The sequence below is a fragment of the Cryptomeria japonica genome, chromosome 10, assembly GCF_030272615.1.
Source record: "Cryptomeria japonica chromosome 10, Sugi_1.0, whole genome shotgun sequence".
NCBI classification, from domain to species: domain Eukaryota; kingdom Viridiplantae; phylum Streptophyta; class Pinopsida; order Cupressales; family Cupressaceae; genus Cryptomeria; species Cryptomeria japonica.
In genome coordinates, this window is record NC_081414.1 from 708341598 (window position 1) to 708359255 (window position 17658).

The following is a 17658-nucleotide window of genomic DNA, read 5'->3' on the forward strand; positions in this document are numbered from 1 at the left end:
AATCTTGGTTTTATTTTTGTATATAATTTATAATTTTACTTTTGAAAATTTCACATTCATCATTTCAATAATTTTTAATTTTATTTTAAAAAATGTAATAAATATCTTCAATGTAATATTTTTGGATATTCTCTTATGATGAATAAATTCTATTTAACTTTTAACTAATTTAAAAGATAATAATATAAAAAATTAAAAAAATAGATAGTAAAAAAGAATGTTGAGGAAATCAAAAGAAAACAAATTCTTTCAAATGATTTGTTTTTAGAAATTTTCTTGATTCTATTGACTATTTCTCTTTCTGAAATTTTGATGAAAAGAAAAAAAAAAAGATGATAATAAATGAAACCCTTCCAATCACTCTAGACCTTGTTAATGTATCAGTCCTTATAACCCCGCAATTCTATATAAGTACTTGTAGTTATAGTCATCTAGTTTATGATGCCAAAACACTACATTTATTATCACTCCAAGATCTAATTTGACTAAATTATTGAGCATTTGTGTATTATAAGCAGAGGATAAGTGGATAAGAATCGTTGCCACATAAATCTTCTATTGGGGTGAGGCGAAGATGAATCTCAAGGAAGGAAGCAGATGAAGACGACATCTTACTTGAACATGGCTTCCTCATCCATGTCTCCTCGCTGCATTCTCGTTACTAACCCTAAATTACCTAAAGTCCCATATTTGCATATCACTCCCTCTTCCTCTATTTTACCATCGCCCAGGCAGTCATTTCAACCATTGAAATTCAAAAATCACAATTCAAAAAGACTCTCCTCCTGTACGCCCAAAGTAGCATCATCATCATCTTCAACACCCACTCCAAGCAGAAGAACAAGAATACCACGGACAAATAACACAGAAGAAATAGAAGAAGAGCAGATCTTCTTTGATGGGGGAGCCCACTATGGTGACCTAGTGGCAAATCTGATATTTGGGTTTTCTCTGTTATGGATGCCCCTCACGGTGGCAGCTGTGTTTAGGGCACTGTTCTTGAGGTACAGGTTTACCAATGTTAGGGTCACAGTCATATCAGGCCTCAGTGGCTCTGATAGAAGGGACTTCTCTTACAGCGTTATTGAGGATGTGCAGGTGGTGCCTCGTTTATTTGGAGAATGGGGAGATATCGTCATCACATTGACCGATGGCACAAAGGTTGATCTTCGTAGCGTTCCCAAGTTCAGGGAGATTGCAAAGTATTGCCTCTCCAAGGCTGGGAAGAAGGGCAACAAATCAGTAGAGGAAGCTGCAGCTAACGCAAACATATTCTAGCTCAATTCAGCATTACTTACTGTAATCTTTTCAACTATTTTTCTCTTTTTTTTCTAGCTATTCTGTAATTTTGGGATTCAATGTAAATCTCGCAATCTGGAGCTGAGGTTTTTGTGAATTATTTTATTTTTAACTGATGTGCAAGTCACAAGAAAGATTATAATATATCATACTTTGTATGAGTTAAGAATCCTTTCTTTTTGGGTTGTCCATTTCTTGATGAGATATAATGCATTCAACATTGAGCATTGGGCATTACAGGTTAAGGATCACTGCCTTTTGAGTTGTCTTCCTTGATATCTGGGATATAATACATTCAACATTGGCCAAGTGGGCATTGCATGCAAGCAGGGAAAATACAAAATTAGGCTTCTTGCCATTTACAGAGAATTAAAACTATTGGATTTTTGCTGATCATAGGGCTGGGCTGATTTCTCTTAGAATTAGGTCTAATCCCTAGCTCACCAAGACCACTGTTCTTGGACAGCAAGTTCATCATCTCTTATCGAAAGTTTACATGTAATGAATTTATAATTGACTTTTGAATTTTGACTATGATAAACTTGTATAGAAGTAGTACATATACAATTTAAATAGTAAACAAAATAATTAAACGAAAATAATTAAACGCAAAGACAATAGATTATTTTCACTTGAAAAATTCTTTTGGATAAAACCCAAACACAGTAAATTTTTTCATTATAGCAAAATCTCAAATTGTTTTCCATACAATTATGAATCTCTCATCCATCACCTTAAAGTATGTGTGAAAATTTTTAGCAGTTTTATATTGCATTAAATAATGCAAAACATAAATTGGAGTGCTTTAAAACAAAGTTAAAACTGAAAATATTTAAAATATCTACTTACTTTTCTAAAAAAAATTATTTTTCAAATCTAAAAATCTTCCTATCAGCATGTAAGATTATCTCATCCAGACTACTAAACATGAAAAATATGCAACACTTATCCAACATTAACATGTATCCCATCCAGACTATTAAACATGAAAAATATGCAACACTTATCGAACATTAACATGCTTTAACATCTGAACACTGAACCTAATTGACTCCAATATAAAAATTCATAAACCTAAAACCTGCCTATTGTGAGAGAGCCTACATGCAGCGTAGCTTTTAACTTCAGCATTGTAGGCTCACCAGCTCCAAAAACAAATCATAACCCCAGCTATGTGAATGTTGAAGCGTTCCCGTTGACCCCAGCCATGTCATCCTACCACTATCTTATAAATTTAGTCAAGTCTTGCATTCTATTATTTTGGGTTGCTTTAACTGCGATTAAGATGGATGAGGTGAAGCTATACTTTGGTTGAGAACAGAGGTTTTGATCTGATTCTCTGAACCTCTATTGAAATTGTTTGGATTTAAGTGAAATCCAATAAAATGTATGGTAAATTCAATAAATGCGGGAGGGTGACTGGATGATGGGAAAAGGAGGGGGAATAAGGTGTCTTTTTCTTAAACTGCTTACCCGGTTACTATTAAGAAGATCTGAGGATCGCATATAAATCAAATTTTTTGTTTCAATTCAGATGAGATATGATACCACGTAACATCCTTTAAAAATTCAATGTCAATGAATCTAAATTGTTGAACTACATTTGTGTAATTCTTTGTGAAAGTTTGTTCACCCAAAAAATGCATACACCTTGCAGGTATATGGTCCGCGGAGATTGTATGAACTCGAAAGTGGAATTTGTGATTATAGCAAACAATGCTTGCTTCTAGGCTAAAAGCCACAACATAAAAGCTACCTGGTAGTTCTAAGTTTCTCCTAAAGCATGATCTAACAGTCAGTCCGTTTGCATACCACCAGATCATACACGGTTTATATCTATGTGTTTTAGATCTTGATGCAGCATCCGCTTATATGGCAATTATACAAGTCCTCTATTCCTCTCCTTCAATATTCAACGAGTTGCATCTGCCACAGACCTCCAGATCTGATGCTCTGTATCCCATATACGGAGACCTCTGCCCTTAAAACTGACCTTTACAAGAAAATAATTCATTTATTCATTGCTTTTCTGAAAATTAGAGAGGGGAACCCAAATGACGCCCAATTACAAATTAAAAAGAAGTGAAAACCCTGTTGGCTATGGCTCTCTTTCAAAAATACCATAAATCGACTCTTTTTTCTGACCACTTCACTTATAAAAATAACCAAAGTTGGGCAGTGACTCCGTCCTTCGCAAACTATACACAATAACGTTCGTTCCCTCATAATATATGAGTTTGAGAGAGTGGATGAGTTTCCTTCACATTAATCAACGACTGATACCCAGAACCCTAAAATGTCCAACACAAATTTAAATGGCATTAAATAGTAAGTGCCTCACTAAGCAAATCAGTTTAGTGTTCTGGTGTACATTTACATTTGCAAGAGAATCAACCCATGCTGCATCAGGTCTGTATCAGGTCTCAATGGAATAATTATTTAGTTACTAAATTCTCAAAGGGTTGAACTTAACCGTGATTCATAATCATAACTGGAATTCAATTCAGATGGGCATTTTCTAAGATCTAATTTATGATTTAAGTTTTAAGAGAATCTTCTAATACTAATCACATCTATCTGGGGAATGATCATCTCCATGATTTGTGCAATTGTTCATTGGATGCGTTAAACCTATTCAATTTCTGACAATATTCAACTAAGGCCTTTTCCATGGAATTTCTGCTTCTCTGGGTTCCTTCTTCATATAAAAGGGAATGCCTAGGAGTACTCATACAAACCTAGTATTGATATCTGAATGCGAAAATGGCATCGAAAAAGGGTTCTACTAATTATTCATCGGTTGACTTGAGCAGCCAGCCTGTTCAATCTATAACAATACTCAAGCAAAGTCTTTTCCACATAAATAATAACATAAAAGTTGTCCTTTTTAATCAGTTGTAAAAACAATAGTAACGAGATGCAGCCTGTTTTTTGTTAGGCTGCCATACCCACACTCAATGCCTTGAATAATTGATAAATATTTAAAGTTATTAAATTGATGAACCATATATACCTGGACCAGCTGCAATTTAGTAACATATTGAAAGACATGAATCTTGATACTGCGACACTAATAGTGATTAGATATCTGCGGTTGAAAACAAGCTTCAGATGTCATAGAGCTTTTGAGACTAGAAGTGAATTGATGTATGCTCAACGTTCAAATAATGCAAATACAAGTGGTTATTTACTGAGATGCATTATTCATCTATCTTGGCTTCAGTTCCAAATGAAAGAGATGGCAGTTTGGACTTTGTCGTGATTGATGCTAAGCACTACCAAGATTAATTTTCAGACAGATTTATCAATTGGGCATAAACCATGGGCCCTAATATACCGTCTGTTATACTTCAGAAGAAGGAACCTGCACCCAAAACACCTAATGGAACTTCAGCTGATTAATTGTTATGGCCAATTCTATATTTTGTCAAGGGAACGAGGAAAAAGTATAAGATGGGCCATTCAGTCAAATATAGCTCATCCTTCAGATTGGTCTGTCTTTTATCAGGTAAAGGCAATTTCATATTTTTCCTTGATTATTCAAGAAAGAATGTGGAGCATTTAGTGTGGGTAAATTTCTACGTGGAGATCTCAAGCAAGATTTCATGAAATAGTTCTCAAATCATTGATTTTCTTGCTAACTTTTCATGTAAGTTTTGCTTTTTTGACTTGGTTGAAAAAAACAGATAACCGGCACCCAAATATAAGTAACAAATGCATAGGAGGAAAAGTCACGTCGTCCTTTTGTCTTCATATAATCTTTTCTTGTAGAACTTCCTGGTCAGGCTGAGTGCTTTAGTGATTGCAGACTGCATTGTAGTTGATATTTAGCTTTTAGTTGGCTAGACTTAATAGATCTTTCATAGTTATCATCTTAGCTTTGAGATATTTTCTCAACAACTTCTTTACTATTTAGTAAAGCTTGAATTGGATGAGAGATAAAATGGGCTTTTCAAATTACAAAGTTAATGTTAAAAAATTTACAATCTAAATGGGTTTAATTGGAATGGTGTGTATTCCACAAAAAAGACAATTGTTTAATTCTTTTGTAGAGTCATAATAATTTTTTTTACAATCTAAATGGATTTAATTGGAATGGTGTTTACAATCTAAATGGATTTAATTGGAATGGTGTGTATCTATGGAGGAGAGAAATGTTTAAATCTTTTGTAGAGTATGGCGTGCACATTGGTATGAGCAATGGATAAGATAAATGGAAAAACAATCCTCTTATAGAAATTTTCAAAAGAGTGTCTCATAAATCACATTGATATCTTGCTTGTTGGGGATTATAAATTTGAGTAATGTCATTGCAAATTTGAGCAAATATGTTTCTTTGTTAGTCATATAGACATTCTTGGTGCCAAAACACATCACCAATAGATTTCACTCTATGTTTACCACTCAACCGTCCCTCTAGTTAATGAGTTGTGGCTAACTAGTGAGCTAAGAGAGTCCCATAACCTTACATGCTTAAAAGATCCAAAAATAATTTAATTTTTTTTAAAATATAAATTTTTAGATTTAATAATTTAGTGTTTAAGTGTGATTTTGGTTTGTAAATCACTATTAGGATTCATTTATTTGCGTAAGCGCTATGAGATAATTTTAGGTCTATTTGTGCTTCGATGTCACATACAAAAATAGTAACATTTTAATTCATTATAGGGTGTTTTTTTAATCCATTTTTTAGAAATTGTTGGAGTGGTAATTGTATTAAAAATTTAGAGTCCCTTTGTATTGGGGGGAAAGTAGAAGAATAAGAAGGAATTGGTTGTCGCTCATAAAATGGAGATCGTTAGTAAGATTAGTAATGAAATAAGTCAAACCATTTTAAAATGATATCAAAGAAGAACATTAGCATATACGAAAAATAGGCAAATACATGAAATACACTTCCCTTATGGCGTTCCCATGCAACTTAATTCTTCCTTGTCCTCCTCGTCTTCACAAACCTTGCTGCTCCAAGGTTGATGGAACGAAGAGTGAGATTGGATGGAGAGTGAAATGTGGATTGCTCACATTTGCATAACAACATAAGGATGCGTGGATAGGGATTTTGACATGATGAGGGTGCTATGATAATGATTATGCTCTCAAGAGGGCAACATGATGCATGCAATGTTTATGGATGATAAATGACCAGCATAAATATATGAAAATGAAGTGATGATTTGGGATGAATGAAAGCTCCAATTTATAGACTTTAGAGATCTGAAATGGATGGTCAAGATTGGAAATCAAGTGAACGGTTGAGATTAAAGGGGAGTGTGGTCCAAAATTTGAAGGTTTAGCCTTGTGACAAGTGTCACAAGGAGAAGTGGGATGTAAGGGTAAGTGTGCTTACATATGTGTGAGCACACATGGAGAAGTTTATGAAAGGGACATGTCTATGACATCTGCAAGAGATAAGGTGGCTATGAGGTGACTTGTGAGTCACATGTTGAAAAGGTAGAGGGCTTGGGTTGGTGTGTAATATTTTAAAATTGAATAAATACTAACAGGGATTAGACTTTGGGTTAATTAACTTAATGGGGGGCGAGGAGGGGTGGTGAGGGAGGAGGCTAAGTTAAAAGGTCGATTTGTAGGAATCACAAAATTAGCTTAATTAATTTGGCTAATTGGGATTAGGAATAGTATTTGGGATTAGGAATAGTATTCAAATATCCCCTAAGACAATTTGATTTATTGAATTAGGAGAAATAGAAAGGGGTTATTAATTAAATATGATTTAATTAATAAAGGGATAATGATAGTATAATATGATTAATTAAATTAATCATGCAATAAAAGGGATAATTAATTAAATTTTAATTTAATTAATTTTATGTGTCTATGTTTTGCCCCTTTTTGATATAGTAGCATGAAGTGATTTTATATCAAAGAAGAATAAAACATAGTGGATAGAAAAAGATAAGGACTAGTAGCATGTTGCCCCAGTCACTGGTGAGTTGAGTTAGGATGACGAGGAAGCTGTGGTATGCCCCCTTGAGAGGACATGCGTGTTCTGATAACACGAGTGTGCTCTCAAAATGGATAGGACTATAGGATTAAAGAGAAAAAGGGGAAGAATAAGGAAGGTGAACAAACTGGAGCCTTAGGTGAACATGGGAGATGAAATGAAAGAGGATATGATTGCTTGAATGAAAGGCTTATGAATGAAGAGGATGGGATTGTTGTTATGCATTATGTAAAGATCAATCCTAGGTTTGATGTTGCAATAGATTATCTACACCAATGGTTATAAAAGTTAGGATGTTGTGAATATCTGATGCGTGGACTAGACTCTTAGACAATAGGCTATCTCAATATACACAAGTTTGCAAACACCCACAATGGTGTTAATGCGAGACTAGTTGGATCATGCAAGAGAAACCGCAAACACGCCATACCACAAAAATGATGCCCCAATGTACACCAACCCAGACGCACCAAGATATAGGATGATCAAGGTAGCCATTGTTAGCATTATTGTCATTATTGTCATTGATGTCAACTAGATGCAGAATACAGGTTGTAGAGAACATGATACAAAGAACTACATGGTTGTAGGTTGTAGAGTGATCTTGCTCAGTGATTAGGGTTGTGAATATGTTGCAGTTCAGATTGAGAGATTGGAAGATGTGTCATGACCAAATATTGGAAACTCCAATCGTTGCTATGTACCATCCATTTTTTGTGCCTCTGTTGTTGCTCTTAAGCCTACTAAAGCCTAGGGTTTACAAAATTAAATTGTCTGTCACTGCCCTCAAATCTAGGGTTTAGGGTTTATGCCTTTGTATCAAAATCCTTTTATTGTTAAAACCAATCAACCCTTAAGTCTTTTATGTTTTTGCGTTACTTTTTTCTTTACTTAAGCTGAGGGTCATCAGTCGTCATGCAGGGCCATGTTTCCCTTTTTATTTTCCTAGGCAATTAATCTTTTTGTCGGGCTTGTGTTATTTTTCCTAAGTCCTAGCGCTTTAATATTTCTCCCGCAGACTATAGTCCGACCTAAAATATTCTAAATCTTTATTAAGTCCTTAGTCAACAGAATTTGGTTATAGCTCGAACTACTAAAGGTATGCAATTCTGTATGTGGGAAAATAGGACGACGGTGTTTTAATTGCATCAAAAAGATGTTTGTTGGTAAAGTTGTGAAGGCAATAGGTTTAACGTGTGAATTGATCCAACAGTCCTCGTGTTCTTGTGATCAAAAGTTGCAGGGATGTTTATCACCGCAGTGTTACGAGATGCTTCCATGTGTCCATGCCGAGCGGTCAAGTTAGAAGGTGGGGCTGCAGAGATGAGTTGCAACGCAGGACCGACACAGAGTTTTCTGATTCGCCTAGGGTGTGGTCTTCTGCATACGTGGAGGTCAAAATCTGATTGGCTAATTGATGACTGTTCGATTTGCCGACTGTGAGGCAGATCTATGGTGGAGATTTAAAGCTGAGTCAAAGTTGTTTTGTGCCATTGTTTTTGCAGCAGTATGAACAGTAATGCCATGGATGCATGTTGATAGTTGCAGGGACTTGTGTGGGATGTGACCGACGTTCAACCAAATGATTTGGATGCAGAATATGATGACATGTGGCAACCAAGTGGACAACTCTAAGATCCAATATGCAGAGGTCGGTTCTAACAAAGATGAAGGTCGATTTAATGAGGTGGTTGTCGACTTCTTCAAGGTAGGTCGAAAGAATATGAAGAACACATTAATGGCTGATCTGTTGCAGGTGGTTGATGGGTTTGAGAAATTTGACAGAGGCAAGCTAAAATCTGATTTACAGATTTAGTTTGCTAAAAATAGCAAACGAAGTATAGAGGACAATTGGAAACTAGAGAAGAGTCATTCAATGCAGGTGGTCGAACTAAGAAGAAGATCAAATCTACTAAAGACCAAATCTCAGAGAGAGACACATGAACTAATTCTAAATTGCAGAATTGAAGAAAAAGACATTCTTTGATGCAGAGTTGACGATGCAGAGCAGTAAATGGTATGGACAGAGGTAGTTGAGTAGTTGAGACTAAGAGAAAGATGAAAAATAAAGAACAGTTCTACTAAGTTGGGCGTGTAAATGTGTAGCTTGCTGAAGTAAGGAGTAAGAGTCGAAGAAAGTAGTCAAGAGTGTTGAGTGGCAACTGAGAGAGTGTAATCTACATAAATAGAGGACAAAGAGTAGTCTGAGATAGATGAAACTTGAGATAGAGAGAAGAAAATAATTAGAGGTAGAAGAAAGAAACAAAGGAACCACATTAGTAGGCAACCAAATTATTTCTCTATGTGTAAAAATATGTAAGTGTTACAAAACATATTTGTAACAAGGTTTCATGACTGTATTGTAAACTTGATCATACACTTGTAACCTCTGAGTGGATGCTCAGAGCAAGGGTAGGTGCTCCTTTGAGTTGTAGCTCATAAATTTAGGGGTTGGTGCTCAGAATATCAGGGGTTGGTACCCTAAAACTCATTGTAACTGTTATTCATTGTGAGGTTGCATTGGAGCAGTAGACTCAAACAACTAATCTCGTCGAGGTTTTTCCCACATTGGGTTTTCCTCGTATATTTCGTGTTATGTGATGTGCTATTGTGTGTGCGTGCATGTGTTCTCAATTAGCTTAAAGTCACAGTATTAGCACACATATCTTAAAGTTTTTTAAATACACTGATTCACCACCCCCTCTCGGTGTCCATTTGTGTTCCTTCAATTGGTATCAGAACCTAGGTTCCCTAGTTGAAAAGTTTTTTCCAGCTTGGGTAGGTCCTGCTTAGTGAACACAATGGCTAGAAATGAATCCTCCTCTAAACCACCTAACTTTGATGGAACCAACTATGCCTTTTGGAGTAGAAGAATGGAGACATATTTGTCTTCCCTTGTGTTTGATGTTTGGATGTCAGTAAAGATTGGTTATGCTATCCCTTAAGCTCCTCCCACCGACCCTGATGCTAAAAAGGAATATGAGAATAATGCTAAAGCTAAGAATGCCATCTTGAGTGGTCTGTCAGATACAGAGTTTGTGAAAGTCATGCAATGCACATCAACAAAAGCTACATGGGATAAACTGCAAAGTATATATGAAGGAGATGCCAAGGTGAAAGAAGCCAAGCTACAAAATTTGAGAGCTCAATTTGAAAATCTGAAAATGAAAGATGAGGAGAAGATAGCTGACTATCTGCAAAGAGTGGATGAAACTATGAGTGCCATAAGAGGACTTGGAGAAGAAGTCTCAGATGGAGTTATTGTCAAAAAGGTTATGAGATCATTAACCCCAAACTATGATACAAAGGTCCCTTCTATTGAGGAAGCAAAGGACTTAAAGACTTTCTCCATGGATGAGTTGTTTGGTTCTCCGTCTGCCTATGAGATGAGAACAAGAAGTGTTGAACCTTCAAAGAGAGAGGCTGCTTTCAACATAACCAAGAAAGGAAAGGAAGAAGTTGCTCATGAAGAAGTTGAAGAAGACTCAAATGCTGTTGTAGTAAATTTTGTTAGGAAACTCAAAAGAGGCTCAGGAAAGTACAAAGGTAAGCTGCCTTTCAAATGTTTCAACTATGGTAAGATTGGAAATTTTGCATCTAAATGCCCTCATGGAGAAAAGGATGAAAATGGAAAGAAAACCATGAAGTCCTTTGGCAAGGAAAAGATGACAAACTCTTATAAGCCAAGGAGAAGAAGTTTTTGGAACAAGAGCAGTCTTTACACTTTTGAAGATGATGCCTCTGATGAAGAAAGTTTCTCTGATGATTGGTGCAGTGAAGTTAATTTCTTTATGGCACAAGGAGAGTTATTTGATGAACATATTGTTGACGATGAGGAAGAGGAAATAGAAGCTGAAGTAGACCTTGAAGGTGAACTTGTGAGTGCACTAGAGGAACTTAGAAAAGTAAGAAGAGAATATAAAAAGCACAAGAATGTTGTTGCTGAAGAACAAGAGCTATTAATCAAATCTCTTGAGGAATCAAAGAAAACAATCTCTAATTTGAAGATTCAACTGGAAGAAGAAAAGAGGATGTATGAAGTGACGAAGTCAAATTTAGAAAGAAAGGTTAAAGAGTATCAACAGTTAGAGGAAGAGATTGTGAGTCTCAGAAAAGAACTTGAAAAGTGCAAAAATGAACTAAATATGAGGATTACGTATGATGGCAGCATTGAAGAATTAGATAAAATGATAAGTAAGCAAAAGCACTCCAAAGACACAGAGGGTGTTGGATTTGAGGTTGGTCAATCTTCTAACAGTAAAGATTCATCAAACAAGGAAATACTTTTCACCTCTTCAAGTGGAAGTGAAGTCAAGCAAACCTTCATCGTCAGCAAGCCAAATGAGAAGAAGACATATGCTGCTGCTAAAAAGAATCAGTCAAGGAACCAACATGCTAGCATGCGGATCCAAAAGGAAAAGCCAAGATGGATGATGGAGGTTTCACAAGAGTCAAGGATATGAGGAAGAGCTCAAGAAGACCGAGTTATGTTACTCCAAGGAGACCAATGAGAAATAACTTCAATAATGATTGGTATGTACCTCAAATCCATGGCTACTGCTATAAATGTAATACTTATGGTCATAGAATTGCAGAATGTAGGCTTATGCATAGGTCTCCTCTTAGTTTTGAAAGTAGAAATCAATTTGTTGCTCTTAGGACTATGAATGTTGTTTGTTATCATTGTAATGAGTATGGTCATAGAAGTTATGAGTGTAGGAGAACTGTATCTCAGTCCTACAATAGATTTTCAAACTCATCATTTAATGTAAATGTATAATGCTATCATTGTCACAACTTGGGCCACATCGCAAAACATTGTAAACTTAGGACTGCTAAGCAAAATAAGACAACGTCAACATCTGAATCTAATGCAAAATCATATCAGAATGTAACAATTGAGAAGAAGCAAGAATCAAAACAAGTTTGGGTTGAAAAAGAAAAGGACAAGGATGAGTCAAGTTTGATTGTTCAAACTGCCCTACATGCTGAAAGGAGAAACTTATGGGTTGTAAACAGTGGTTGCTTCAATGACATGAATGGTAAGAATAAATTTATCAAATTAGAAGACTGGAATGGTGGTTCAGTAAGATTTGGAGACAACTCATCAATTAAAATCAAGGGTAAAGGTACATTAAACATTGATGGTAAACTGAAAGCTCACGATGTTTATTATGTGGAAGGTCTGAAACACAATCTGATAAGTGTGAGTCAAATGTGTGACAAAGGATATAAGTTTACATTTGATTCCAAAAGCTATGAAATTAGAAAAGAGAGTAGTGGTTGGTTGCATAAGGTAAAATGATAGATGGAAATGTATATAATCTTAAGGAATGTTTTGAGTCTCAATATATGATGGGACAAGTTGATGAGAGTTGGCTATAGCATAGAAGACTAGGACACATCAACTTTGATAACCTTGTTAAGGTAAGCAAGAAAGGGTATGTAAGATACATACCTCAAATTATTAAGCCAACAAATACCTTATGTGATGAGTGTCAAAGAGGTAAGAAAACAAAGGTGAGTTTCAAGACAAAATAATACTCAACTATAAGACCTCTTGAGCTAGTGCATACTGATTTGTGTGGACCTACAAGAACAAGAGCCTTAAATGGAGAAAGATACTTTATGCTGTTGATAGATGATTTCTCTAGGATGACATAGGTCACCTTCTTGCAAGACAAGTCTCAAGCCTATGGTAGATTCAAAATCTTTAGGAAGATGGTAGAAAAGGAAAGTGGAGACAAGCTGAAATGTCTGAGATCAAATCGTGGAGGTGAGTTCACATCCAATGAGTTTGAAGATTATTGTGAGAGACATGGAATTAGAAGACAATACTCTGCCCCTAGGACACCACAACGGAATGGTGTTGTGGAAAGGAAAAACAAAACAGTCAAGGAGATGGCAAGGACAATGCTGAATGAAGCTAATTTGCCTGATGTTTATGGGAAAGAGGTAGTTCACAGTGCTATATATACACTAAATAGGGTGCAATTAAGAGTAAACAACATAATGCCACATTATGAGTTATGGTATGATAGGAAACCATCAATCAAGTATTTCAAGGTGTTTGGTAGCAAGTGCTCCATCAAAAGAGATGAAGATGGACTAGGAAGTTTTGATTCAAGAAGTGATGAAGGAATTTTCTTGGGGTACTCTACTCATAGAAAGGCCTACAAGTGTTTCAATAAAAGACTAAAGAAGGTAATTGAGAGTGCACATGTGAAAGTAGATGAAGATATGCATAAAGGAAGGCAAAAAACAATTATTCCAACTGAAGCACCATATGTTGAAGATGAAGATCAATCTGAAAGTGAACATGAAAAAGAAGCACCCAACAAAGCCCCAAATAGATATGTGCAAAAGAATCACCCCAAGGATCAGATTATTGGCAACAGGAATGATGGTGTACAAACAAGAAGGAGAACAAGAAACAATGAGCAAGTAAATTTCTGTCTCATGACTGAAATGGAACCCAAGACATATGATGAGGCCAACAAGAGTGAAAAGTGGATAAAGGCAATGGAAGAAGAGTTGTAGCAAATTGAAAAGAACAAGACATGGGAATTGGTTCCTAGACTTGCAGACAAAAATGTCATTGGAACTAAATGGGTCTATAGGAACAAGATGAATGAAGAAGGTAAGGTAATAAGGAACAAGGCAAGGCTAGTATGCAAGGGATATGCTCAGGTAGAGGGCATATATTTTGAAGAAACCTTTGCACCAGTTGCAAGACTTGAAGCAATCAGAATGTTTTTGGCATTCTCAACCCATAACGGATACAAAATATATAAAATGGATGTCAAGTCTGCATTCTTGAATGGCAATCTTGAAGAAGAGGTCTACATAGAGCAACCTGAAGACTTTCAACTACATGAAGATGAGAACTTTGTATGTAGATTGAAGAAAACATTATATGGTCTAAAGCATGCACCTAGAGCATGGTATTATAGGTTGGATAAATACTTGATTCAACAAGGTTTCAAAAAGGGAAATGCTGATAGCAACCTTTATGTCAAGGTTGATGGAGATCACATGATCATAGTTGTGGTGTATGTAGATGATACCATCTTTGGAGGCAACAAGAGCATTTTATGCAAAGAGTTTGTCAATCAGATGCAATCAGAGTTTGAGATGTCAATGCTTGGGGAGTTATCATATTTTCTTGGTTTGCAAATATCACAACAGAATAAGGGCATATTCATTTCTCAAACCAAGTATGCTAAAGACATGTTGAAGAAATTTTAGATGGAAGACAATAAACCGGTTAGTACCCCTGGTGACACGATGCAAGTTGAACAAAGATGATGAGTCACCTAGTGTTGATCAGACCTTGTATAGATCCATGATTGGTAGTTTGATGTACCTAATAGCTTCAAGGCCAGATATTGTGCAAGCAGTGTGCATGGTAGCAAGATTTCAAGCTGCTCCAAAGCAATCATATGTAAATGTTAGAAAAATCTTTAAATATCTGCAGGGAACACTTAGTTATGGCTTGTGGTATCCAAAGAAAGGAGATTTCACTTTGCAAGCATATACTGATGCCGATTGGGCAGGTTGTGTAGATGACAAGAAGAGCACTAGTGGTGGAGCATTCTTTCTTGGTGACAGGTTGGTTTCATGGCACAACAAGAAGCAATATTCTACCTCCCTATCCACAGCTGAAGCAGAGTATATAGCTATTGCCACATGTTGTTCTCAAGTCCTATGGATGAAACAAACCTTAAAGGACATTAAGGTAGAGTTTTTGGATCCTATCCCATCATGTGTGACAATTCAAGTGCAATCAACATATCAAAGAACGTTGTTATGTACTCAAGGACAAAACACATAGCAATTAAGTATCATTATCTAAGGGAAAAGGTTGTAGAGAAGGAGGTAAAAGTTGAATACATTCCCACAAGTGAGCAGGTTGTTGAAATTTTTACTGCCATTGCCAAAAGACAACTATGAATATCTGAGACAAAAATTGGGTGTTGTTCCACCTTCATTCAACACTTAAATCATTTTTATGAAGTCTTTGGTTCAGGGGGAGTATATTACCCTACATTTCTTGTCCTTGAACCTCATGCTTGTTTCAGGGAGAATTCTAAAATTCTTGTAAGCAGTATAGGCACTGCTTTTTATATTGTAATAATGGTTCATCTAGTGGAATCCACAAAAAGCATCATTTGACAGGTATTATAAGGCCGCAGTGATGCACACATTCAGATGATTCGCAGTGATGAAAAATTGCCATCAAAAGTTGCATAACAGTCTATTGCAGGTCCCTTTGCCATTGTTGTCAAAGGGGGAGAAAGGAAAGAGATGCATGTGTGTGTTGACATCAATGCCAAAGGGGGATATTGTTGGTATTATTGTCATTGGTGTCAACTAGATGCAAAATGAAACCAGGGTTACAGGTTGCAGAGAACAAGATACAAAGAACTACATGGTTGCAAGTTGCAGAGTGATCTTGCTCAGTGATTAGGGTTGTGAAGATGTTGCAGTTCAGATTGACAGATTGGCAGATGTGTCATGACTAAATATTGGAAAGTCCAGTCGTTGCTATGTACCATCCATTTTTGTGCCTCTGTTGTGGCCCTTAAGCCTACCAAAGCCTAGGGTTTACAAAATTAAATTCTCTATCACTGCCCTTAAATCTAGGGTTTAGGGTTTATGCCTTTGTATCAAAACCCTTTTATTGTTAAAACCTTTCAACCATTAAATATTTTATGTTTTTGCGTTACTTTTTTCTTTACTTAAGCTGAGGGTCATCAGTCATCGTGCAGGGCCATGTTTCCCTTTTTTAATTTTCCTAGGCAATTAATCTTTTTGTCGGGCCCATGTTATTTTTCTTAAGTCCTAGCACATTAATATTTCTCCCGCATACTATATTCTGACCTAAAATATTTTAAATCTTTATTAAGTCCTTTGTCAATGGAAATTTGTTATAGCCCGAGCTACTAAAGTTACACAATTATGCACGTGGGAAAATCGGACGACGATGTTTTCATCACATCAAAAATATGTTTGTTGGTAAAGTTGTAAAGGCGACAGTTTAAGGTGCAGACTGATCCAACGGTCCCCATTTTCTTGCGATCAAAAGTTGTAGGGATGTTTATCACTGCGACGTTACGAGATGCTTCCATGTGTCCATGCCGAGTGGTCAAGGTAGAAGGTGGGGTTGCATAGATGAGTTGCAAGGCAAGACCAACGCAGAGTTTTCTGATTGGCCTAGGGTGTGGTCTTTTGCATACGTGGAGGTCAAAATTTGATTGACTAATTGATGATTGTTCGATTTGCCGACTGTGAGGCAGATCTATGGTGGAGATTTAAAGTAGAGTCAAAGTTGTTTCGTGCCATTGTTTTTGCAGTAGTTTGAATAGTAATGCCATGGATGCATGTCGATAGTTGCAGGGACTTGTGTGGGATGTGACCGACGTTTAACTAGATGATTTGGATGCAGAATATGATGGCATGTGGCAACCAAGTGGACAAGTTTGAGATCCGATATGCAGAGGTCGGTTCTAACAGAGATGAAGGTAGATTTAATGAGGTGGTTGTTGACTTCTTCAGGGTAGGTCGAAAGAACATGAAGAACACATTAATGGCCAATCTGTTGCAGGTGGTTGATGGGCTCGAGAAATTCGACAGAGGCAAGATAAAATCTGATTTACAGATTAGTTTTCTAAAAATAGCAAATGAAGTATAGAGGACAATTGGAAACTAGAGAAGATTCATTCAATGTAGGTGGTCGAACCAAGAAGAAGATCAAATCTATTGAAGACCAAATCTCAGAGAGAGACAAATGAACTAATTCTAGATTGCAGGATTGAAGAAAAAGACATTCTTTGATGTAGAGGTGACGATGCAGAGCAGTAAATGGTATGGACATAGGTAGTTGAGTAGTTGAGACTGAGACAGAGATGAAAAATAAAGAACAACTACTAAGTTGGATGTGTAAGTGTGTAGCTTGTTGAAGTAAGGAGTAAGAGCTGAAGAAAGTAGTCGAGAGTGTTGAGTGGCAGTTGAGAGAGTGTAATATACAAAAACAAAGGACAAAGAGTAGTTTGAGATAGATGAAGCTTGAGACAAATAAAATAAGATAATTAGAGGCCAAAGAAAGAAACAGAGGAACCACATTAGCAAGCAGACAAATTATTTCTGTATGTGTAAAAGTCTGTAAGTGCTACAAAACACATTTGTAACAAGGCTTCATGACTGCATTGTAAACTTGATCATTCATTTGTAACCTCTGAGTGGATGCTCAGAGCAGGGGTAGGTGCTCCTTTGAGTTGTAGCTCATAAATTTAGGGGTTGGTGCTCCTTGAATTGGTGCTCAGAATATCAGGGGTTGGTGCCCTAAAACTCATTGCGACTGTTATTCATTGTGAGGCTGGATTGGAGCAGTAGAC

The 17658-nt window shown here is 36.4% G+C and overlaps 2 protein-coding genes across 2 annotated transcripts; both read left to right on the forward strand.

Annotated features, from left to right (window-relative positions):
- The first annotated feature begins 494 nt into the window (after nucleotides 1–494).
- Nucleotides 495–1657, forward strand: LOC131029299 (uncharacterized). Its single transcript, XM_057959736.2, has one exon. It carries the CDS (start codon nucleotides 598–600, stop codon nucleotides 1276–1278), a length of 681 nt encoding a protein of 226 aa, XP_057815719.2. The 5' UTR covers nucleotides 495–597; the 3' UTR covers nucleotides 1279–1657.
- Nucleotides 1658–10308: 8651 nt separating this feature from the next.
- LOC131859146 (uncharacterized) lies at nucleotides 10309–11724 on the forward strand. The gene is made up of 2 exons (XM_059212702.1): nucleotides 10309–10761; nucleotides 10843–11724. The coding sequence occupies exons 1-2, from the start codon at nucleotides 10309–10311 to the stop codon at nucleotides 11722–11724; spliced, it is 1335 nt and encodes a 444-aa protein (XP_059068685.1).
- The last annotated feature ends 5934 nt before the right edge of the window (nucleotides 11725–17658 follow it).